Source organism: Bufo gargarizans, chromosome 3 (assembly GCF_014858855.1).
Source record: "Bufo gargarizans isolate SCDJY-AF-19 chromosome 3, ASM1485885v1, whole genome shotgun sequence".
NCBI lineage: Eukaryota > Metazoa > Chordata > Amphibia > Anura > Bufonidae > Bufo > Bufo gargarizans.
In genome coordinates this window covers 4373439-4398082 of record NC_058082.1, presented here as the reverse complement: position 1 = coordinate 4398082, position 24644 = coordinate 4373439, and the positions used below count along the sequence as shown (strand labels likewise).

The window sequence follows — 24644 nt, the reverse complement described above, 5'->3', positions numbered from 1 at the left end:
CTATATAAGTGGGTTGTGTTGCTTCAGCTTTCGACCCTTCTATTCAAAAGTCACGTGACAAGAGAATGTCATGTGACCCAGTGACATCAGAAGGTCAGTTTCTTGCATAGAGTTTAGCCGCAACCTGTAGAAGTGTAATTAGTGGGTGTGGCCTTTCCTCCACTGCGGGCTCCCTTCCCACAGGGGCCCCATAGCAGCTGCCTGGTCTGCCTCTATTGGAGGTGCACCACTGCTGTTGATGTACTTACCTGAGGAAAGGCTCACTCCAACCCCAAAACACATTGTTGATCATGAATAGAGTCGAGTTCTTCTTCACTCAATGTCTCCCTGACTCTTCCTTGCCGCGCCGCCGATAAACTGCTTTATTTTTATTCTTCCCTGGTTGATCACCGGACCCTGAGTACCGTAGGAGGGTGCGCAGCAGCGGGCGCCTACCACGCTACGAGCGGTCTGAGCACTCAGCACAACAGCACCAGGTGGGAGGCTGCCCTTCTCCCTGTCAATCCCTGATACCCCGATGCTACACACCCGGCTCTCCTCTGCTTTCTCAATTTTAATACTAAACCTCATCAGCCACATGAATATGAAGATACAAACCTTACGTCAGAATGTGGGGAGGAAATCTGCAGTTTCTTAAGGGGTTAAAGAAAATTCTGGATTTTATTTTTTCTTCTCCTAAATGTAATAAAGGTGTTTTATGTTGCAGGAGATTTTGATATCGTCCCAGGTCCAGGATGAGCTTTATAACCTCCAGCGATGGTAAGGATTCCTCCTCTTCTCTCTTATTACTGGATGCGGTGACTGATCTACGACATCTGCACGATTCTCACCTTCCAATGACCTGATGAGGAACAGACTTAATAGGAAATGGGGTCACACAGCAGATATATACTGTGGTATGGCTGCTGCAGGGCCGGACTGCGATTAAAGCGGTCGTCTGCGATTTGGACATTGATGTCCTCTCCAGAATAGCTCATCAGTATCAGACCAGTGGGGGTCCCTCTCTCAGCCCCCCCGCCGATCAGCTGTGAAGAGACCACGGCGCTCCGGTGAGCCCTGCAGCTTCTTCCTAATTTAGTGATGTCACATTCATTGGTTACATGGCCTGTGCCCAGCTCAGTCCTGTTCAAGTGAATAGGGCTGAAATGCAATACCAAGCACAGCCAGTATACAATCGAAGGCGCTGTGCTTAGTAAGCTGCGACAAGGCTACAGCACTCAATGGGGCATCGCCTTCTCCGCAAACAGCTGGTCGGTGGGGGGCACCAGGAGTCAGACCCCGCCATACTGATACTATTGGCCTATACTGAGGATAGGTCGTCAATATAAAACACCCGGAGTTCCCTTTAAAAAGCAGCCCTGGCACCAAAACACCACTACTCCTCATACACTACAGCCCCTTCTCTACTCCCTTAAAGGGGTTGTCCCATCTCACTGTTCCATAGCGAGATCAGAATAAGCGGGCCGATGCACCCCTGGTTCTGTGACTCCCATTATAGTGAATGGGAGCTATGCAAACCGTGTAGCATAAGAAGCTCCACTGCTTCCGTAAAACCGCACGATTAACACAAGAAGGAAAATAAAAGTAAAACATATAAACACCTAATCACACTGTGAAGGAAAGAAACTACTTCCCCACTTGGACCACGTACCACAGTGCAGCACAAAACCCCTGCCTCAATAGTGCCAAACAGATCCCTCAGGGCATCAACATTATCCCTTTCCCACCTATCCTGCAGTGACAGCAGCATTGTCCCCTTTCTCACCTGTCCCCACTGGCAGTAGCAATGTCCTTTCACACCCTTCTGCCTCGGTTGCAGCATTATTCTTCTTCCCACCCCTCTTCCTCTAACTGCAGCATTGTTCCCTCTTCCACTCCTTTCCTACTGACAGCAGCATTGTCCCTTTTCCCACTCCTTTCCCACTGGCAGCAGCATTCTCCCACCCCCACACCAATAGCTGCGGAATGGTCTTCCTTCCCACCCCACCCCCGCTGGTAGCAGTATTGTTTTCCCACTAGTGTTGATCAAGCACCGAAGTGCTCGGGTGCTGTACTGAGCACCATGGAAGTTAATGTGAGAACCCAAGCATTAAACCAGGCACCCCCTGCTCTGAAGAGAAGAGGGTGTCTGGTTTACAGAAAAAGGTTAGAATTTGATGTAAACACCACCAAAATGGTTTGGAAAAAGCATGGGAAGGATGTCTGGATGCATCTTGGTCTCCTATTACCTATGACATACAATAGACAACCACAGAAAGGCCATATGCCAAAAGCTGGGTATGTGCAAGCCAACAATCTATCCATGAGACAGATACAGTCAGCACACCTTACAATGGCAGCCTTGTGCACTATGAGACATTCAAAACCAGCTCTCATCTGTGTGAGAGCCAGTAAGCCTCAAAGCCTTCTGATTGTCCTAACATAATATTCAATAACCTTTCTATACAGTTTTGTCACGTAAACTCATTTGCATAATCATGGGCATTCGAGAAAGACATGCGAAAAATTTGTGATTACAATATTCGCAATCTACACTACTCATGAACAGCGCCATCTATTGGATTCATAGTCTTGTCATAAGACTATGAAACGAATAACATAAAAAGCATCATCAAAAGATGCACTACCATGGGACTACACGACAATAAATCCACATGAACTCCGAAATGAGACTCTGTATACTTCCAGGAATACCTATAATAAAAAGAAAACCCCTGTATAGACGGGAAGGGGGGGGGGGGGGGGGTTATGGAGAGGGAAGGGAAATGTTTAGGAAAAGGATTATTGTACTGTTTATATGTGTTTTATCTTTGTTTTCACTGCACATACAGGTGAAACTAAAAAAATTTGAATATCGTGCAAAAGTTAATTTATTTCAGTAATGCAACTTAAAATTAGAATATTGTGAAAAGGTTCAATATTCTAGGCTCAAAGTGTCACACTCTAGTCAGCTAATTAATCCATATCCCCTGAGCAAAGGGGACCTGAGATTGTGACTTTTTGGGTTTTCATAAACTGTAAGACATAATCATCCAAATGATAACAAATAAAGGCTTGAAGTATCTCGCTTTGCATGTAATGAGTCTCATATATTAGATTCACCTTTTAAGTTGCATTACTGAAATAAATGAACTTTGCACGATATTCAAATTTTTTGAGTTTCACCTGTATCTGTAAAAAAGGAATATGATCTGTAATTTGATCCAATATGTACCTTTGAATGTAAATGTGCAAATTATATCAAAACCTAATAAAATGTATAAAAAAAAAGACTATGAATCCAATAAATGGCGCCATTCTTGATAGTGTTGATCACGAATATTCTAAATGCATATTTTTATCGCAAATTATCCATGCAAATGGTGTTTCAGCTGAAAAACAAGCAGATTCAGCAAATTTTCATATGCCCACGATACAAATGAGTTTACGTGACAAAACTGTATAGAAAGGTTATCGATTATTATGTTAGGAAAATCAGAAAACTTTTTGTCACCCTAATGATAATAATCTGGGTGCGCCAAGCCATCCAACAGATATGAAGCAACTTTGAGGCTAACTGGTCAGATGAGAGCTGGTTTTGAAAGTCTCATAGTGCACAAGGCTGCCATTGTAAGGTGTGCTGACTGTATCTGTCTCATGGATAGATTGTTGGCTTGCACATACCCAGCTTTTGGCATATAGCCTTTGTGTGGTTGTCTATTGTGTGTCATAGGTAATGGGAGTCCAAGATGCATCCAGACATCCTTCCCATGCTGTTTTCAAACCATTTCAGTGGTGTTTCTATCAATTTCTAACCTTTTTCTGTGAACCAGACACCCTCTCCTCTTCAGAGCAAATGAGAAGTTGGAGCACCAGGAGGCAGGGCTGAATCCTCTGAGCACTGCTATGGAACACCCCCTGTGCTCTGCACACTCCCCTTCCCCCTTGATTGACAGGGCTAGACATGCTGAGGGCAGAGGCTTGTCCAAGAGCTGACTGCTAGCATCTACATATCATATACACTATGTACTATAGCTTCACCACACTGAGATCTGCTCAGAAAGCTAATCTGCATATTACTGCTTTCTTCACAATCCTCTATATTTATTTTCTTCCACATTTCTCCCATGAGAAAAGTCTATGTCCTTATCATATTGAGAATGTTTTTTAGAAAGCTAATAAATATTACTGGTTTCCTTTATAATCATATATTGTGTCTGTGAATAAACCAGTAATAGGTTATAGAAAAAAACAAACAAACAAACACTATTCTGAATATTGTAAGGCATTTTTATTATCATTAATATTATTATATGATTATATATGATGTATTATAGTATATCCTTTTAATATGGTTTTAAATAAACTACAACTAAAACCCACCAACACTAAGGGGGCTAAGATAGCACAGGTACAGGATGTTAAACCTGGGTAACTAGTACTATCAAGGTAGATACCTGGTACCAACAGGACACCAGGTATCTCTCCTAACAGTGAATGTCAGCGCGCAGACATTCACTGCACTAACATAGTACCGTTGCAGGATACAGATCGGGCAACACAGTTAGCTCCACTTGGTGTATCTGGAGCAATGATTGCCCTACCCTATCCTTGATGGTCTAAGCTCTACGCGTTTCCATGCATTAAAAATGCATTTCATCAGGAGCAACATGCACCATAGGTAGTACAGGCCACCACCTCTCAGTTGTATATTTAACCGAGGCTGTAGGCGTATACTATCAATGATATAGCCCAAAACCTCTGACGTGGGTGTATGACAGAGGCCGTGAACGTAAACACCACAGGCAGTGCAGCCCAAAACCTCTAGGTTGTATATTTAACCGAGGCTGTGGGCGTCCACCACCAGTGATATAGCCAAAGTCTCTGACATAGGTATATTAACAGAGGCTAAGAACAGTAGAGTGACCTGACTAGCACTGAATTCCTCTAGTGTGAGGTATGATGTGGTCACTTATGATCCACTGTCCTGCCTAGGCTGACAACCTCTAGATTGAGGCGCAGCGTGCTGGTGTGCAGACTAGTCGGCGTTGTAATGGCCGCGAAGCGGCTCCTAGAACGCCGAGATTTACAGGGTAAAACCCCGCCCTGCTAGACACGCCCCTCGCCTGCCAGCCAATCCGGCCAGGAGGCTCGGTACAGGACACACCACTAGCAAAGCAGCGGGAGGGATTATATCAGTCTCATGGGAAGCGCAATGCGCCGATAATAACCAGGGAAAATCATAGCGGTTCAGTGTATAATGTCACCGCAGCTTCAAACCTAATAGTGAATATACAGTGGAGTGAAACCACAAACGAGGATCCTCATTAGGAGCGCTGACACTCAGCTACATATGTGTACACTGTTAGGAGAGATACCTGGTGTCCTGTTGGTACCAGGTATCTACCTTGATAGTACTAGTTACCCAGGTTTAACATCCTGTACCTGTGGTATCTTAGCCCCCTTAGTGTTGGTGGGTTTTAGTTGTGGGATCCATCTTTTGCCACATGGTGTCTTTCCCGCCGCCTTTGTGGCTGCTTTAGGTGAGGCCCCACAAATGAGTGTAGATTTACGTTGCTGCTTTATGCAGTGTTTCAGTAGATACCCCCTTATTCTAACAAAATAAGTTAATAAAATATTTGTTATTTTGTTCTAGCGTCCTATTCTCACATATATTTACATCTAGGGTTAACAGCCAAAAAAAACTTAATATTTATTACCCTGATTCTGCGGTTTACACCCCACATGTTGTCGTAAACTTCTATACGGGCACACGGAGGGGCGCAGAAGAAAAGGAGCGCCATATGGTTTTTGGAAGGCAGATTTTGCTAGACTGGTTTTTAGATGCAATGTCTCATTTGATGCGTGATGAGGTGATGGTTTGATTGGTCCATTTTGGGGGGGGCATACGCCGCTTGGTGTTGCACTTTATGTGATGTTAGGTGACAAAAAATAGCTTTTTTGGCACAGTTTTTTTTTTTTTTACGGTGTTCATCTGAGGGGTTAGGTAATGTGATATCTTTTTATAGAGCAGGTTGTTATGGACGAGGCAATACCAAAAATGTCAACTTTTTTATTTTATTTCACTTTAACACAATAATAGCAGTTTTGAAGCAAAAAAAAAATCACATTTTAGTCTCCATTGTCTGAGACTCTTATTTATTAATTTTTTTGACCGATTGTCTTAGGTAGGGTCTCATTTTTTGCGGGATGAGGTGACGGTTTGTTGGTACTATTTTGGGGGTCATATGCCTTTTTAATCGCTTGGTTTTGCAATTTTTCTGATGTAATGTGACAAAAAACTTTTTTGCCACAGTTTTTATTTAATTTATTACGGTGTTCATCTAAGGGGTTAGGTCATATGATATTTTTATATATAGAGTTGGTTGTTACGGATGCGGCGATACCTAATATGTCTACTTTCTTTATTTATTTCACTTTAAAACAATAATAGCATTTTGGAAACAAAAACATTATGTTTTAATGTCTCCATGTTCTGAGAGCTATAGTTTTTTTGATTGTTTGAGCGATTTCCTTATGTAGGGGCTCTTTTTGCGGGATGAGGTGATGGTTTTATTGATACCATTTTGTGGGACATACACCTTTTCGATCACTTGGAGTTGCACTTTTTGTGATGTAAGGTGACAAAAATGGCTTTTTTATTTTGTTATGGTATTTATCGGACGTTTATGGTGTTTATCGGATGGGGTGGATCATGTGATATATTTATAGAGCCAGCCGTCACGGACACGGTGATGCCTAATATGTCTATTTTATTTTTTCTATTTTTATCTTTTTTTTTTATTTCCTAATTGGGGAAATTTATTTTTTTTACACGTGAAACCTTTTTTTTTATTTTTATAAAATACTTTATTTTTTTTATTTTTTATTTTACACTTTGCATTCCCCCATAAGTTCATACAAGACCTCTGGGGCACATTTAACTTAAAAGGCACCCCTGCCGATAAGCTGTTTGAGAAGGCAGCTGCGCTGGCAGTAGCGCCGCGGGCTTCTCGCTGTTTACCGCTGGCCCAGTGACGTCACGACTAGTATCATCTGGCCTGGGCGCGGCTAAGCTTCATTCAAGTGAACAGAGATTAGTCCTGCCCAGGCCAGTGATACTAGTCGTGACGTCACTGGGCCTGCGGTAAACAGCGAGAAGGCCACGGCGCTCCTGGAGCGCCCCTGCTTCTCAAACAGTTTAAACAAATTGCAGAACCCCTTTAACTTTTTTTTTCACCATTGATTTCTCCTGTAACTGGGGCTGACATCGTAGCCCCAGTTACAGGGGAAATACACCCCCCAGAGAGGCTGTACAGCAGAATACAGCGCTGTAAAGCCTCAGTGCAGGGCTCACTGAGCACTGTGTAAACAGCGATCTAGAAGGCAGGGACACCTGGGAACTGTCCCTGCCTTCTCTCTGGGTTGCCCTGCTGTCACTGACAACGGGCAACCTGCTCTGAAGCTGCACGAATAGCGCGCAGCTGCCATCTCTGAATGGACGTTCCAGAACGTCCATTCAGAGATAAACGACCGCCCATAGGACGCTTATAGTCAATGGGCAGTTGTAGCCATTATCTGTAGAGAAAATGGTGGATCCTGTGTTATCTATACAGAGGCGATACCTATCATTGTCATCCTGCCTGTGATGATAATGAGATGGCTACAGAAAAGTTACCTGTCCAATAGCATACAGCAAGTGTGACATGAAGCTAACCACATCTTCAGGCACAGTCACAGTAAAGCGAGATATACATGAGGCAGATGCAGAGGTGTACCCACCAAACCAGATACCGGGAGCCCAATTTTGCATTGATAGAACCTCTGACCCTCTGAGGGCAGTGTATTGTTGTATTATTAAGACTGGTTCTCTCTCTCTTGAATAAGGGGAGCGTCCCCCTCGCTTCTCACCAGTAGTGACATCTGCCATGTATCTACATGTCTAGAAATACTGAAATCAATGTAAAGATGTCTCCGGTGAATGTGTCCTGCAGGGATTGTGCTGGTGAATTACAGGGGGTTGTGGATTTCTCATTAGTGGAAACCTGTAAAATGCTCCAGGACAGGAATATTCCACATAAACTGCCATCAGTCTCCTCCATGTCCTAGACGACTTTATTCTTGTGTCCCCTCCGTTTCCTAGGTGATGAGACCCGGCAGTTCTACCAGCAGCTCCGTCAGCGTGAAGATCACTTCCTGAGGATGACATATGAATATTTCCAGGATGATCTGCTCCACATTGTGGAGAACATGAGTCTTCTACCACTTCTGAGTGAGCTACAGTCCCGAAATCTCCCGGATACTGAGGTGAGAGGACATGAGCCGCCGGTGTTGTATATAAATGCCCCAAGTGATATCACGTGTTACAGGCACAGTTTACGTCATTTTTATAGTGGTGGCTGATGCCCGCTACCGCTCCGCTCCCTCTGGCGGGCATGGCTATCGCTGTGGTCACCTGCCTTCTAGCTCCTGGATGCCAGAGGTCTGGACTCACAAACATTTCTCTCCTCCTACTCTGAGGACTCCAACTTCTGGAGTAGTTCTTCTCTTTACTCCATCCAGGATGCAGCCTGAATATCTATGGCCATGCTTCTCCATACCTGAAGGGGCACATGCACCACGCACGCATATCATCTACTCCAACTTATGGCAGACCTAGGGTATTTAAGAAGCCTTCCCACAGGAGAGAACCTCTGAACAATGGTTTCTAGTGACTAGATTCCTGCAAAGACGCGATATACTCTGTCTATTTACCTGTGTACTGACTTCTGCCTGTTTTTCCAGACTTGACCCTTCACTGCCTGACCTGACCTCCACCTGATATTTATTCTGACCATGAGCTGCTTGTCCTGACCTCGTACTGTTTAATAGATTACATGAACTCTGCCTGCCCTGACCTCGTACTGTTTAATGGATTACATGAACTCTGCTTGTCCTGACCTCGTACTGTTTAATAGATTACATGAACTCTGCCTGCCCTGACCTCGCACTGTTTAATGAACTACATGAACTCTGCCTGCCCTGACCTCGTACTGTTTAATGAATTACATGAACTCTGCCTGCCCTGACCTCATACTGTTTAATGGATTACATGAACTCTGCCTGCCCTGACCTCATACTGTTTAATGAATTACATGAACTCTGCCTGCCCTGACCTCGTACTGTTTAATGGATTACATGAACTCTGCCTGCCCTGACCTCGTACTGTTTAATGAATTACATGAACTCTGCCTGCCCTGACCTCGTACTGTTTAATGGATTACATGAACTCTGCCTGCCCTGACCTCGTACTGTTTAATGGATTACATGAACTCTGCCTGCCCTGAGCTTGGCCTTCCCCGACTACAGTCTTGCCTGATCGCTCAGTGCTCTGCCTCTGCATCTCCTGACCCCTGTGTGTCAGCAATCACTTGAACAGAGACTACTCCAGGAGGTAACGGCCTGGTGGTTCCCCTGTATCCCTATAATAATAGCAGTTTTGAAGCAAAAAAAATAATCACATTTTAGTCTCCATTGTCTGAGACTCTTATTTATTTATTTATTTTTTTGACCGATTGTCTTAGGTAGGGTCTCATTTTTTGCGGGATGAGGTGACGGTTTGTTGGTACTATTTTGGGGGTCATATGCCTTTTTAATCGCTTGGTTTTGCAATTTTTCTGATGTAATGTGACAAAAAACTTTTTTGCCACTGTTTTTATTTAATTTTCCTACGGTGTTCATCTAAGGGGTTAGGTCATGTGATATTTTTATATATAGAGTTGGTTGTTACAGATGCGGCGATACCTAATATGTCTACTTTCTTTATTTATTTCACTTTAAAACAATAATAGCATTTTGGAAACAAAAACATTATGTTTTAATGTCTCCATGTTCTGAGAGCTATAGTTTTTTTGATTGTTTGAGCGATTTTCTTATGTGGGGCCTCTTTTTGCGGGATGAGGTGATGGTTTTATTGATACCATTTTGTGGGACATACACCTTTTCGATCACTTGGAGTTGCACTTTTTGTGATGTAAGGTGACAAAAATGGCTTTTTTATTTTGTTATGGTATTTATCGGACGTTTATGGTGTTTATCGTATGGGGTGGATCATGTGATATATTTATAGAGCCAGCCGTCACGGACGCGGTGATACCTAATATGTCTATTTTATTTTTTCTATTTTTATCATTTTTTTATTTCCTAATTGGGGAAATTTTTTTTTTTACACGTGAAACCTTTTTTTTATTATTTTTTAAAATACTTTATTTTTTATATTTTTTATTTTACACTTTGCATTCCCCCATAAGTTCATACAAGACCTCTGGGGCACATTTAACTTAAAAGGCACCCCTGCCGATAAGCTGTTTGAGAAGGCAGCTGCGCTGGCAGTAGCGCCGCGGCCTTCTCGCTGTTTACCGCTGGCCCAGTGACGTCACTGGTGAAGACCAGGGGGGCTGCTTAGATAACTCTATTAGGAGTTACCCCAAGCCAAATCTGTTCACGTGACACAGCAGATCCACATTCCCTGCGCGACATTCATGTCACCATCCTGCTGTCTACAAGAGGCTGAATGACAATTGTGCTTCATATGTCAGAGTAAGATGTTGGACAACTTCCAGTTTAATAACAGACAGCAGCTCATATCTGATGGAGACCCCCCCAGAAGTGTATAATCCAGTATTGTGGAGGATTTATCCCCTCCCCCGCACACGTACATTAGGGGTCACTACATCCTGGAAATAATCTGATTGTTACTTGTGGTTTCAGGAAGGATTTTCTCCGCATCTATTCCATAGATTTCCCTTTCTCTGGACAACACATTACAGAGAAGACAGACATGTAGTATCTGCAGTGTTTTAACCCTTTGTGTTATGTATCTGTGTATAACGCACCTTATGTGTCATCTTTTTGGGTTCTAGAAATACCAGAGTCTAGAACATGATAGAAGAAGATTGGCGCGGACTTTACTACAGGATATAGGTCACCTAGGAAGAGAAGCTGTGATAGGACTGTGGGTCAGTCTGTATGTATTACGGAGACATCATGGTTCCCCCGGCCTGCGCGCTGTACTGGAGGAACTCCGTCATAGAGGTAACATCGTGTATGAGACGTGTCACCCATGAAATAGAGGTCTTCATGACTTACATTGTCCACAGTAATAAAGATCTCCCTCTGGATTTATTAGGGATCTGAACCGATTTTGGATTCTAGTCTGAGGTTTGAAGTAGGGATCGACCGATAGTGATTTTTTAGAGCCGATACCGATAACCTGTGAACTTTCAGGCCGATAGCCGATAATTTATACCGATATTTTGTGCATTTTTATTTTAAAAAAAAATAAAAAATCCTACATAAATCTGCTGTTAAATGAACAAGTTTATTGTTAACGTTTAACTTTTTTTTTTTATCTTTCTTTTTCATTTATACTTAATATTTTGGTGTTTATGTTTTTTTAAACTTTTTTTTAATAACTATTAGCGCTCTTAGGGGCTAGAACCCTTGTCCTATTCACCCTAATACAGCTCTATTAGGGTGAATAGGACCTCACACTCTCCCTGCTGCCCTGTGCTCTGTGCTCACAGCAGCAAGGAGATTACCATGGCAGCCAGGCTTCAGTAGCGTCCTGGCTGCCATGGTAACAGATCGGAGCCCCAGGATTACACAGCTGGGGCTCTGATCAGAAGCTGCCACTGCCACCAATGAGGAGGAGGGGATCCTGTGGCCACTGCCACCAATGACTAATACTGGTGGGGGTTGGGGCGCACTGCGCCACCAATGTTTTTAATGCTGGGATTTGGGGGGGGGGGCGCACTGCGCCACCAATGAAGATAACTCGCCCATTAATTCAAATACAGGAGGCAGGTGCTGGCTGCAGAATCATATAGCAGCACCTGACCTCTATGACAGATGGCTGCGATCCGCGGCAGTTAACCCCTCAGGTGTGGCTATATGATTCTGCAGCCAGCTCCCGCCTCCTTTTCCCTTCTCCCCTCTCATTGGTGGCAGCAGCAGCAAAGGGGGAGGGAGACACTGCCTCCTTATCTCCTGTGCTGCTGAGGGAACACGCGCGCTGGTCACATTATCGGCATATTGGCAACGTTAGATGGCGATACCGAAACTTTACTTTGAAAATCATGAATATCGGCCGATAATATCGGTAAATACGATAATCGGTTGATCCCTAGTTTGAAGTTTAGGTCTTGCCTGTGGCCTGAATTGATTTGGGTCTGGCTTAGGATTTGATGCCAAGATGAGCCACAGGTGATATTAAAAAATAGCCCAAAAGTTACCCAATGTGAACATGACAAACATATATAAATGATAGCCGCAATTGCTGATGAGGCTTCAGGGCCCCTCATGTAGTGACCACCACATACAGTGACCATCACAGTGTCCTCATAGTGACCACCACAATGCCCCTATATACTTTATCACATACAAACAATCCCTTCTCAACTTCAATTCCGCACTCACTGCTGAAAAACAGACCTACTTCACATCATATCTTCTCACAACCCTAAATAACGTTTTAACACTTGTAACTCTCTTCTCCGTCCCCCAGTGCCTCCACCCTCACCCCTCATCTCAGCTGAGGACTATGCCACAGACTTCAGCCTACAGTCCCCACTGCCCCTCTACACAACTGCTCATTCCTCTTCCCCCCCCAAACCTGCTTCTCCACCATTACAGAGGAAAGCCTTTCCACCCTACTGTCCAGATCACATCTCACAGCAGCATGCAGGCAGCATGCACAGGGTCACATCACTAGGGCCGGCGCCTGCCATGTCTGAATAGTTTAGCCGACATTGCGCACGCCAGCCAGCCCCATAATCTCATTTGAGTGGAACTTCACACTTGGAAGTGTCAAACTCACTCGGGCAGCCTAGGGGTGGAGCGGCAGCGAGGTGAGAGATCTCACACACCCGGGGGGGTCGAGCCCCGTCCATAGTAAGTCCAGTCAGTGTAGCGCAGCAGGGCTGGCAGGCAGTGACTGAGTCACTCGGTAGATCCCTGACACTGCGCACACCACACGGCCTCAACCACCACCCACCTCCACACACACTTATAGCCCCAGAAGTGTCAGACAGTCGGGACTGAGCAGCGCAGCAGCCGGGATCTTTGTCAGTCAGCGCAGCCGCCGGTATGTGTATTGGCGCTGGCTTCAAGCGTTTAAAAGAATAGCTGGGCTCCACCGGCCCACCGGGAAGTTTACCGGTACAATACATTGCCAAACCACCCCTGCCGTCGACCACTTCCTTCTCTTACAAACTCTTTCATCTTTTGGCATCACGGACCTGTCTCTCTCCTGGATCACATCATACCTCACATACTGGACATTTAGTGTCTCCCACTCTCACACCACCTCCTCATCTCGTCCCCACTCTGTTAGTGTCCCTCAAGGCTCTGTATTAGGAGCCCTGCTCTTCTCAATCTACACCTTCGGCCATGGAGTCCCATGGATTTCAGTATCACTTTTATGCTACACACATTTACCTCTCTTTTCCAGACATCACCACCTTACTATCAAAAATCGCACAATGCCTATCTTCTATATCTTCTTTCTGCTCTCTTTCTAAAATTAACATGGATAAAACAGAATTTATCATGTTTCCCCATCTCATTCAACCCCCCCAACAGACCTATCATGGTCAATGGCTACACACACTCCTCGGTCAACCAAGTCCTCACAAGTCCTACAAACTGCACATCCAAGCCCGTCACCAACCAGCACATCACCTGCCACCAACAACTCAAAAATAGCTCTTGAATTCACACATTCCTCAACCATGAGTCTGCAAACAAAATTTCTACATGCCCTCATCATCTCCCACCTAGAATACTGTAACACACGCCTCTGTGGCCTTTTATCTAGCACCCTCGCACCCTCCAATATATTCTCAACTTTGTTGCCCGGGTAATCCACCTCTCTCCCATTACTACTTTGCCATTCCCTTCTGACCCCCCATTGTCCAGCGAATACTTTAAAATACTAACAAGTAGACAATAGGCCGTCCACAACCTGTTACCCTCATACATCTCTGAGCTACTTTCCCGATACATCCCCACACGTAATATCCGATCCTCACAAGACCTCCTTCTCTCCTCTCCTCTTATCACCTCTTCCCACAATCACCTCCAAGATTTCTCCCGTGCAGCCCCCATACTCTGGAACTCTATACCCCAACATATCAGACCTTCAAAAGAAACCTGAAAACCACCTCTTTAGACAAGTCTACAACCGGTGACCCTGCTGCCTCTATACCACCATGACCAACTTCACTCTCTCCTACTGTGTCCTTCTCCCATACCTTGTAGATCAGGGGTGCCACATTGTCAGCCTAAACCAATTCGAAGGGCCGAAAATAAAACTTAAAGGGGTGTTACCAACTGAAATACTATATTTATGGCATATTGAACATGCAGTCCATATCATTAAAGAGGACCTTTCACCGATTATTACACTATGAACTAACTATACAGACATGTAGAGTGGCCCCCGGGGAGTCTGCCCTTGTTCTTCTGTAGCGCTGGCCAATCGCATTGCAGAGCTCACAGCCTGGGAGAAAATAACCTCCCAGGCTGTGAGCTCTGCGCTGCCATTGGCCAGCGCTAGAGCAGAACAAGGGCAGACTCCGCCTACCATAACTTAGTGACTGGAATCTCCGCCTACTATAACTTAGTGAGCGAAGATACCGGAGGGCATAGCAGGAGAACGGAGCGGCGCCCGGGGATAATAGTAAGTGCAGCGAGATCCCTGGGCGCCGCTCCACATGTCTGTATACTTAGTTCACAGTGTAATAATCGGTGAAAGGTCCTCTTTAATGTCTAGTTACACTTCTAGTACTCCCATCCAATGGGAGAATACATGAAAGATACATGTGAGCAGCCACAAAACATGGACATACATGTCTGTTACCACATGGTTGGGGGCCGCACAGAATGGTATCAAGGGCTGCATGTGGCCCCCGGGCCCTAGGTTCTGCACCCCTGTTGTAGATGGTAGGCCCTCACGGGCAGGGTCCTCTCTCCTTCTGTACCAGTCTGTAGCTTGTCTTGTTCATGGTTATTGAAATCGTTTTCTATTATGTGTGTATACCCCTCATCATATCTGCAGTGTCATGGAATGAATGGCGCTATAATAATAATACTACAGCACCCTCATAGTAACGACCATACAGTATCTATCACAATGCCAGGACACACAATGACCACCACAATGTGACCATGCACAGTATGAGGGACGTGGACACTATTTCACAGCTGTACATTTAGGACCATTAGACCTCGTCCGTCCCTGTATAATGTACATCCAGCACTGAGGACGTCTGTATCATTTCTTATTAGGTGACACTCTGGTGGAGCAAATCCTGCTGGATGAACATGGACACCAAATGTCCCCACAACTCAAAGGTAAGTGAGATTCATATAGACCTATAATAATAAAACTGCTCATAGTTTACATTACATTACACCTGTCACATAGAACATGGTGTTTGGACTGCAGCGGGTTGTTATAGAGCAGGAGGAGCTGAGCAGATTCATATATAGTTTTCTGTGACGGTTCAGTATAACTTGTATAACCTCCTCCTCACAGAGGGAAGGCTGTCAGTCCCTGATAGGACCTCCTCCTCATAGAGGGAAGGCTGTCAGTCCCTGATAGGACATCCTCCTCATAGAGAGAAGGCTGCCAGTGCCTAATAGGACCTCCTCCTCATAGAGGGTAGGCTGTCAGTCCTTAATAGGACCTCCTCCTCATAGAATGAAGGCTGTCAGTCACTGATAGGACCTCCTCCTCATAGAGGGAAGGCTGTCAGTCACTGATAGGACCTCCTCCTCATAGAGGGAAGGCTGTCAGTCACTGATAGGACCTCCTCCTCATAGAGGGAAGGCTGTCAGTCACTGATAGGACCTCCTCCTCATAGAGGGAAGGCTGTCAGTCACGGATAGGACCTCCTCCTCATAGAGGGAAGGCTGTCAGTCACTGATAGGACCTCCTCCTCATAGAGGGAAGGCTGTCAGTCACTGATATGACCTCCTCCTCATAGAGGGAAGGCTGTCAGTCACTGATAGGACCTCCTCCTCATAGAGGGAAGGCTGTCAGTCACTGATAGGACCACCTCCTCATAGAGGGAAGGCTGTCAGTCACTGATAGGACCTCCTCCTCATAGAAGGAAGGCTGTCAGTCACTGATATGACCTCCTCCTCATAGAAGGAAGGCTGTCAGTCACTGATAGGACCTCCTCCTCAGAGGGAAGGCTGTCAGTCCCTGATAGGACCTCCTACTCAGAGCGGCCCTCCAGCTGTGGCAAAACTACAACTCCCAGCATGCCCGAACAGCCTACAGGTATAAGCCTACAGCAGGGCATTGTGGGAGTTGTAGTTTTACAACAGCTGGAGGGCCGCAGTTTGAGGATGCCTGTCATAGAGGGAAGGCTGTCAGTCACTGATAGGACCTCCTCCTCATAGAGGGAAGGCTGTCAGTCACTGATAGGACCTCCTCCTCATAGAGGGAAGGCTGTCAATCACTGATAGGACCTCCTCCTCATAGAGGGAAAGCTGTCAGTCCCTGATAGGACCTCCTCCTCATAGAGGGAAGGCTGTCAGTCCCTGATAGGACCTCCTCCTCATAGAGGGAAGGCTGTCAGTCACTGATAGGACCTCCTCCTCCTTATAGAGGGAAGGCTGTCAGTCCCTGATAGGACCTCCTCCTCATAGAGGGAAGGCTGTCAGTCACTGATAGGACCTCCTCCTCATAGAAGGAAGGCCTTCAGTCACTGATAGGACCTCCTCCTCATAGAAGGAAGGCTGTCAGTCACTGATAGGACCTCCTCCTCATAGAGGAAAGGCTGTCAGTCACTGATAGGACCTCCTCCTCATAGAGGGAAGGCTGTCAGTCACTGATATGACCTCCTCCTCATAGAGGGAAGACTGTCAGTCACTGATAGGACCTCCTCCTCATAGAGGGAAGGATGTCAGTCACTGATGGGACCTCCTCCTCATAGAGGGAAGGCTGTCAGTCCCTGATAGGACCTCCTCCTCATAGAGGGAAGGCTGTCAGTCACTGATAGGACCTCCTCCTCATAGAGGGAAGGCTGTTAGTCCCTGATAGGACCTCCTCCTCATAGAGGGAAGGCTGTTAGTCCCTGATAGGACCTCCTCCTCATAGAGGGAAGGCTGTCAGTCACTGATAGAACCTCTGTCACCATCAGTGTGGGGGAAAACTCCACACTGAACACAGGAGGGAAGGGGAACAGTAACTGGGCCTGGAAACTAGGGAAGAAACAGGTCACCTAAACAACGTAGGAATATTCATATGCAGGATACCTAGGCCCTAATTGTGGCAGGCGCAGCACTATGAAGTGCCTTTTGCGCTGTGGCATTAGAAGAATTTTGATATCTCTAACCTTTTAGTCCAACCAGACTGTTACTCTGTAATTTTTCTAGCGCCGTTCTATGGAAACAGTAGGCTTAAAGAGCACACCAAATTCTTGAAATAACTTCTTTATTAACTTCAACTTTTCTTCATATATAACACTGCCGCCTCCACAGCAGATAGTCCATGTACATAACACGTGTTGCATAAAGATTCATAAAATGGCGGTATGCATAAGATGGTGGTTCAACTGTTCAATCTTGTCATTTAACATAAAATGGTGGATATATTTCTCTCATCAGCATCTGTACTCTCACTTTAAGTTATTTAAGCACTTTATGATCTCTCTGAGAGGTATATCTGAGGTTTAACCAATAGTTCTACTTGCTCTACTTGGTTTGCAGTTTGCTCTATACAATTGCTTTGAGCAGTTTGAATGCTTTTATGCAATTTGGTCGCAATTTGGTGGAACTATTTTGGCCTCTTTGCTTCCATAAAACTGACCTCTGACTGGAACTGTGTGTCTGTTCAGCTCTCTGGTGAATAATAATTCCAGCTAGGGGATTTCCCACACAGGCTCAGTGTGAGGCTGGCTGTGATTGGTTAAACCTCAGGTATACCTCTCAGAGGGATCATAACGTGCTTAAATTACTTAAAGTGAGAGTACAGATACTCGAGAGAGAAATATATCCACCATTTTATGTTGAATGACAAGATTGAACAGTTGAACCATCTTATGCATACCGCCATTTTGTGATACTTTATTCAACACGTGTTTGTACATGAACTATCTGCTGTGGAGGCGGCGTGTTATGAAGAAAAGTTAAAGTTAATAAAGAAGTTATTTCAAGCATTTGGTGTGCTCTTGAAACCTACTGTTTTTATAGAACAGCGCTAGAAAAATTACAGAGTAACAGACAGTCTGGTTGGACTAAAAAGTTAGAGATATCAAAATTTTTCTAATGCCACAGCGCAAAAGGCACTGCATAGTGCTGCGCCTGCCACACTAATTTCCCTATAAGGCCCTGGAATAAGGTTAGGACCAGAGACAACCCATTTCTCCCCAGATGGACGAATGAAAGTCTTTGTCTCAGTCCCAGATACAACAGGGAATAATACAAAACACAAACAAACGCAACACTTAACTTCTGAATAGATGGACGAACAGGAACACCAGAGGCGACCTCACACCAGCTCAGCCAAACCCAAATGAAGCTATCTACCGCATAGTCAGAAGGGTGGGGTCAGACTATAAAGGGTAGAAATGATGACCACTGAGCAACAGCTGAGAAAAGGGAAGTGGTCATTAACCCTATCAACACTGAATCAAAAGAAATCAAGGAGGCTGTTAGATTCCTCCACGCTCAGCCAGTCTCCCTGATCTCCTGACACCAGTCACCTGAGGGACCGTGACAATCTCCTCCTTATGGACAGAAAACTGTTAATCACTAATGGAACCAGCTTCTTGACTTCACAGTCCAGAATGAGCATGATTTTAAAGCAACCCTGTCAGCATGATTAACCCTCCAAAAGTCTTCACTTATGCTACATCTCTGCTGCTGCTTGCTGACCAGTGCAGGTGCTGATGATATAATTGAACGCAGAAGTAGAGGCGTCCCTGGCTACAGAGACAGAGGAGGATCGCTTCTGGGTTAAATGAGGTCATCGGCTCCTGTGCGGTATGGATATGAATAAGCAGCAGCAAAGCTGTAGTACAGGCGCGGACATTTGGAGGTAGTACTCAGGGGCAGAAGACAGGGAAATATAAGGTGTCTTGCTCTATCAATGAAATGTCAGGTGCAGTGTTCAGCGCACCAGGGGTGCTTATAACGCTACAGCATACCCCTTGGGGTTCCAACTAAGTAATTAGCATATTTATAAAAGTAATTATTTCTATGCATTAATAATACCTAAAAAATATAATTTGTATCAGAATGATCAACCCTACCAGGCACTATGTCTGGTTTAGTAGGGTTGCTCATGCTGACAGTGCTGCTTTTAATAAATAAATACAACCTACTTAATCATCCAAAGGATGAGCTAGATGTGTGCCAAAATGTTATAACTAAACCAATTAAACCAAAGGACACACATATAAAGTAATGACAAATTTTATTAAGTAATAAATATTACAACAAATCATAAAACATTATAAAACATTATAATGTAAGCAGCAGCAGTGCAGGCTAGCGCTGCGACAAGCAGCTCGTCCCCCGGACACAGGATGTACTTGATCCAAATAAGAGGGGAAAATTCAAAAGATGACACCTGCCGCAAATGCAGGCAATATTGAGAACCCCCCCCCCCCATGAATGTAAAAAATCCCCCCCCCCCCCCACTAAACATATGATAACTGCACAATAATAAGCCTACGTGAGGGCCAAATATAAGGCACCTCAATAGAAGCCCATAGACAGTATGGAAGGACAACAATAGTAGCAATACGCACAGGCTATGAGCTGAGCGCTGTGATTGGTCAGCGCTACAGCATAGGAGAAAGAGACGCTTGGAGGTTCCCCTGGGTGGAGCCTAACTGTGAACATACCGGAGGCTATAACCGGAGAACGGAGCGGCGCCCGGGGATAACAGTAAGTGCAGGGGGATCCCTGGGCGCCGCTCTACACGTCTGTATAGTCAGTTTAGAGGTTTTATTCTGGTGCAAGGTCCTCTTTAAGTAATTCATATAATAATTGTATTGTCACTTGCACTGCTCATTTGCACATCATTGCACTACTTTAGTTTTTTTGTCACCTTGCACTTTTTAGTACAAGTTGGTAAGGCTGATTGGTCAGCCTGCATTTGTGGGAGGGGCGGACGCTCTTCATATAGGAGCCACACCCTCACTCACAGGCGTGGGTTCTCAGGTGCACTAACCTCAGACTCCCCACAACCACGTTGAATCGGGTTTTGGACAAGGTCCAGCATTTCCTCACGGTAGAAGATTCATATAGTAGGTCGGTCTTCTCGTCTCAAGCGTTAAAACAATTCTCAGGGGCGCACAGTAGAACAAGGCGCGGACCACGGCTAGCAGATAGCTGTTGTCTGGGGAACTATTCAAGGATTCTCTTCCTATCTACATGGTTCTTTTTGGCCCTTATTCCTGCATAGTCTAGGCAGTTAGGTTGCGGTCCCACGATCTCCTGAGGCTGGGGCATTGCCAGTACTCCGTAGAACCAAAACTTTACAAGTTTCAGTTGGTTTTATGATCCATTTCACAACGTATTCCCGGTCCTCCATTCCGCTTTGGAGCAGTATCCGCAATATTGAGCATCATGTCTCTGGCCTTGTCATCCAAAAGATGGGTTGTAGGTCTTCTTCTGGCCTTGCTTCATACACCCCGAATTTTTCGCTCTAGATCCCTGACGCCTTGCAGTTGGCTTGGGGATTAGTTTGCGCATGCCATTCGAGTTCCTTTTCTACCCTACTTGGCTTGGTTTTTGCCCACTTACAGGCCTACCCACGATCATGGCTTAGGGCACACAACAAGCCATTTAGTCAGGTTAGCTAAGACACGCCTAGCTGGGTTAGGTTGTTCCCGTGGTTTCTCTCCCTATGGTTCTTCGGATATCTCTTGGCCGTAGCCATGACCACAATTATTATATGAATTACTTAAAGGGAACCTGTCATGTGGATATTTGATTATAATGTAACTAATTATATACAATCATTAACTACTAAAAAGTGCCTTAGATGTATTCACTTACTGGTGTGACAGATGGTGACATCATAATATACACACAAAGATGCCGCATGCTAATGAGCTGATTGGAGTCGTGATGTCATTGAGTCCAGCGTATATTTAATTCAGCGCTATAGCCACTCCCCTGCCCACCTGCTGCTGATTCCTATGGAAACAAACTGTCATTCAGCAGCAGGTGGGCGGGAGAGTCAGGAGCTCATGGATATTCATGACTCATCATTATCAGCAGGAGCTTTTCAATACAAGATGTTGGCAGATCGACTGGGTCAATTAAAGAACGTGAGCCAGCATTGTGCTAAGAGAATCAGTCACTTATTTATGTTGATAGGTATAAGAGATAAAGGACGGCTCACCTCTGGCTCAGGATGGCAAGGTGCACCAAACGGATGTCGTACCCTCGTCACCAAAAAACAATTGTAAGGATGGGCACTCTTATAACTGGTTCACAAAGTTAGCAAAGCGACACTAATTTATTAATAACAGTTCATACAAATGGTCACCATACCCAAATAATATTGTATATCCTAAACAGGGCTTTACCCTAAAAATATCAGATAAAATATCAAATATATCAGTCCACTGATATAACTAATAGATGAGAAGTAAAAGGGATGAGGGCCTGATGATCCGGCAAAAAAATAACCAGACTGCATAGGAATTAGCGGACTGTATGTCCTCTGTTAGTTATAGCAGTGACTAATACCGAGTGATTCTCCAAAAAAGTACATCATTTGTAAATAATTATAAACCAGCGTGTATAAGAAATCAAGTGTTAGCAAGACAATAAGTCGATAATAATTGTGATAAAAAACAATTACATATAGTGAAAATACCTGTAAAATAAATATATATAAATATATAGCAGTGCTGAAATCATTACAGTGTTATATATCTGTGTAAAAGCATAAAGTGTCTCTGGAGACTCGGCGATAGTAGTAGACAGTCTCACTGGTTTTCTATAATATCACAGAACTCCTAGGAATCGGCTTTGTGTTACAATGTTCAATCGACACAATTGCTAGGGGTGCACTATGTTTCACGAAGTTGCAATCCAGCAAATAGCTAGTTGAGTATTTGGTTCGTTACTCACGTACAGTCCTGCAAATCCCACCGTGGCGTCCCACGTGGTGTAGATTCAGGGTAGGCTTTACCTCTGGTCAGCAAGTTGAAAAGCTGCCTTACTGCTGGATAGAAGTGCTGTACAAATAGGTCTTGCAATTTAGCAAATCCGGCTGTGAATGAGAGCGCTTGCTCTATCACGCTGCAAGTTCACATTAGGTTTCCCTAATTGGAATAGGTGTTCCACCTGTCTTGATCAGCATAGGTGGTTCCGTCTCACCCGTCGCTTGCTGCACTGTGTTCAAAAAGGCCGCGGTTTAATTCTCCTTGGGAAGCGCTTTCTTAGTCCAACAGATATATCAAACTATTATAGTTGAAAAAGCCGTTTTTTTGTCATGTCCAATTCCTCCACGCCAGACGCGTTTCGAAGGTTATCCTCCTTCTTCCTCAGTGGCTCTGTTGGAACTGACTAACTTCCCGGCTATTTATTCATTTTCACATCCAAAGGGACTCTATGTTAAGCCCGAGATGGATCTAAAAGATCTGGATTTCACAGATACCATTTTCCATGTATTGCGGTATTCATGCGATTCCTCTGCGGTTTTCTATGCATACATGCGTTTTTTGTATTATGTAATCGTGGGTCCGTCAGAAACATTAGTCATGTCACATTTTTGTTGTAACTGGCTGCATTTTACTCTTATACAGATAATTAGATCAAATATAATGTCTCGCTTTAATGTTACCTTTCTCCAGAGCATATGTCTGCATATAGAATAGAATATATAAAATCTACTATTGTCTATGGATTGGAGTCCCTTGGCATTAATTCTAAATGTTTAACGTTCCTCATCTGATTTATCTATAAGCAGAGATATATATATAATTCAGTTAGGTAGTAATATTGAGTTCATTTATGTGTTAAAATTTATTATTAAAATGTATTTATTTATTAATACATTAAAAATATATATTAAGAATAGATTAAATGTTGGGGGATATCTGTAATAGGTATAAAAATATCTAAACATAAAAATATATTTAAAAAAATTCTTTTTTTTTTTTAATAAAATATTCCAGGGTATTATAATAGCCATATATAAATAGATATACGTAATATAATTCGAGAGTGACTTATTTATGTTGCCCTTAGTTAGGAAACCATAAAACTGGTGACAGGTTCCCTTTAAGTACCCGAGTAAGGCTATTATTGTCGTATGGATTTCATTATATATCTACAGTTATTGCGTCTCATTAGACGTATGATGGAGGGTCTTGTATCCATGATGCACATAGTATTTGTATAGCGCTCTCTCTAGCGCCTTAGGGCTGGTTATATCTATATCACTATAGTTGGATGTCCATGTGGCTTTGTTATACATTGTGTGTGCTAATATAGGAGGACACTGATAAGGATTTATTACACATTTTAGCACTTTTTAATGTGCCTATCCAGCGCTCTTATATTCTTTGTATAGTTATAACCGCCTCTGGTGGTCTTTCTATATATGTCTGTTATCCTATATTATATCACCTTGCGGAGTTGTCATTGACTACAGATTGGGTATTATGTCGCTCAAGCGGTATTATGTTTTAACCTGCCCCATTTTCGACTGACTAATGGTGTAGCATAATATTCGATATGGAGGGCAGGACCGCTCTTGGCCAATATTGTGGGGTGACGAGCGAGTTGTTACCGGTTACATGGTGAGACAGGAGCCCTCATACAGGGAAGTGATGTGCGATCATGTGATCGCGATCCGATTTGTGTTCCCGTTGCCCTTGTCTCGCGTGATGTTTCTTGCATCTGACTTGAAACGGTCACTTGATAGCTGACGTCAGTTGCTGCTTTCTCACGTGATGACGCGACCGGTGAGGACTCGCGATATCTACTTCTCGTCCCCTAACCTGGCTTTGGCAGGTCATGTGATCACTGACGCCATCATTGCGCTGTCTCGCGAGACGACGCGGTCACCACTGACCTGCTTAGGTCCTGCCTAGTTCCGCCTGCTGCATAGCCATTGGCCTGGGGTCAGGAGAATTGCATTTGATTTGTAATCACCCAGGGTATATGTAGGGAGTCAGTGGGTACAGCTACATACGCCCCTTGAGAAAGCGGAGCGAAACGTGCGTCGGGGTGCTCTCTCCACCGCTCCTGGGTTTGATCCACATTGTGCTTCCACTCAACTCTAGGTGATATGCTTCAATTTGTTTGCTGTTTTTGTGCGTATTGCTACTATTGTTGTCCTTCCATACTGTCTATGGGCTTCTATTGAGGTGCCTTATATTTGGCCCTCACGTAGGCTTATTATTGTGCAGTTATCATATGTTTAGTGGGGGGGGGGGGGGGAGTTTTTACATTCATTGGGGGTGTTTTCAATATTGCCTGCATTTGCGGCAGGTGTCATCTTTTGAATTTTCCCCTCTTATTTGGATCAATTACATCCTGTGTCCGGGGGACGAGCTGCTTGTCGCAGCGCTAGCCTGCACTGCTGCTGCTTACATTATAATGTTTGTTTTGTTGTAATATTTATTACTTAATAAAAATTT

The 24644-nt window shown here is 44.3% G+C and overlaps 1 protein-coding gene across 8 annotated transcripts in view; it reads left to right on the top strand.

The window, feature by feature from the left end:
- The window catches only part of LOC122930268 (NACHT, LRR and PYD domains-containing protein 12-like), a 797118-nt gene that overhangs the window by 384540 nt on the left and 387934 nt on the right, over window positions 1–24644 (top strand). For 6 of the 8 annotated variants that reach the window (XM_044283504.1, XM_044283509.1, XM_044283508.1 and 3 more), the window contains 4 exons: window positions 707–759; window positions 8123–8286; window positions 10881–11052; window positions 15307–15372. The exons of 1 other annotated variant lie outside the window; for it this stretch is intronic. In XM_044283504.1, the coding sequence (XP_044139439.1) occupies window positions 735–759; window positions 8123–8286; window positions 10881–11052; window positions 15307–15372 (427 nt within the window). In that variant the 5' untranslated portion in view covers window positions 707–734. Of the gene's footprint in view, window positions 1–456; window positions 477–706; window positions 760–8122; window positions 8287–10880; window positions 11053–15306; window positions 15373–24644 lie in introns of those variants that run through there. One more of the 8 variants, XM_044283505.1, reaches the window with a different exon arrangement.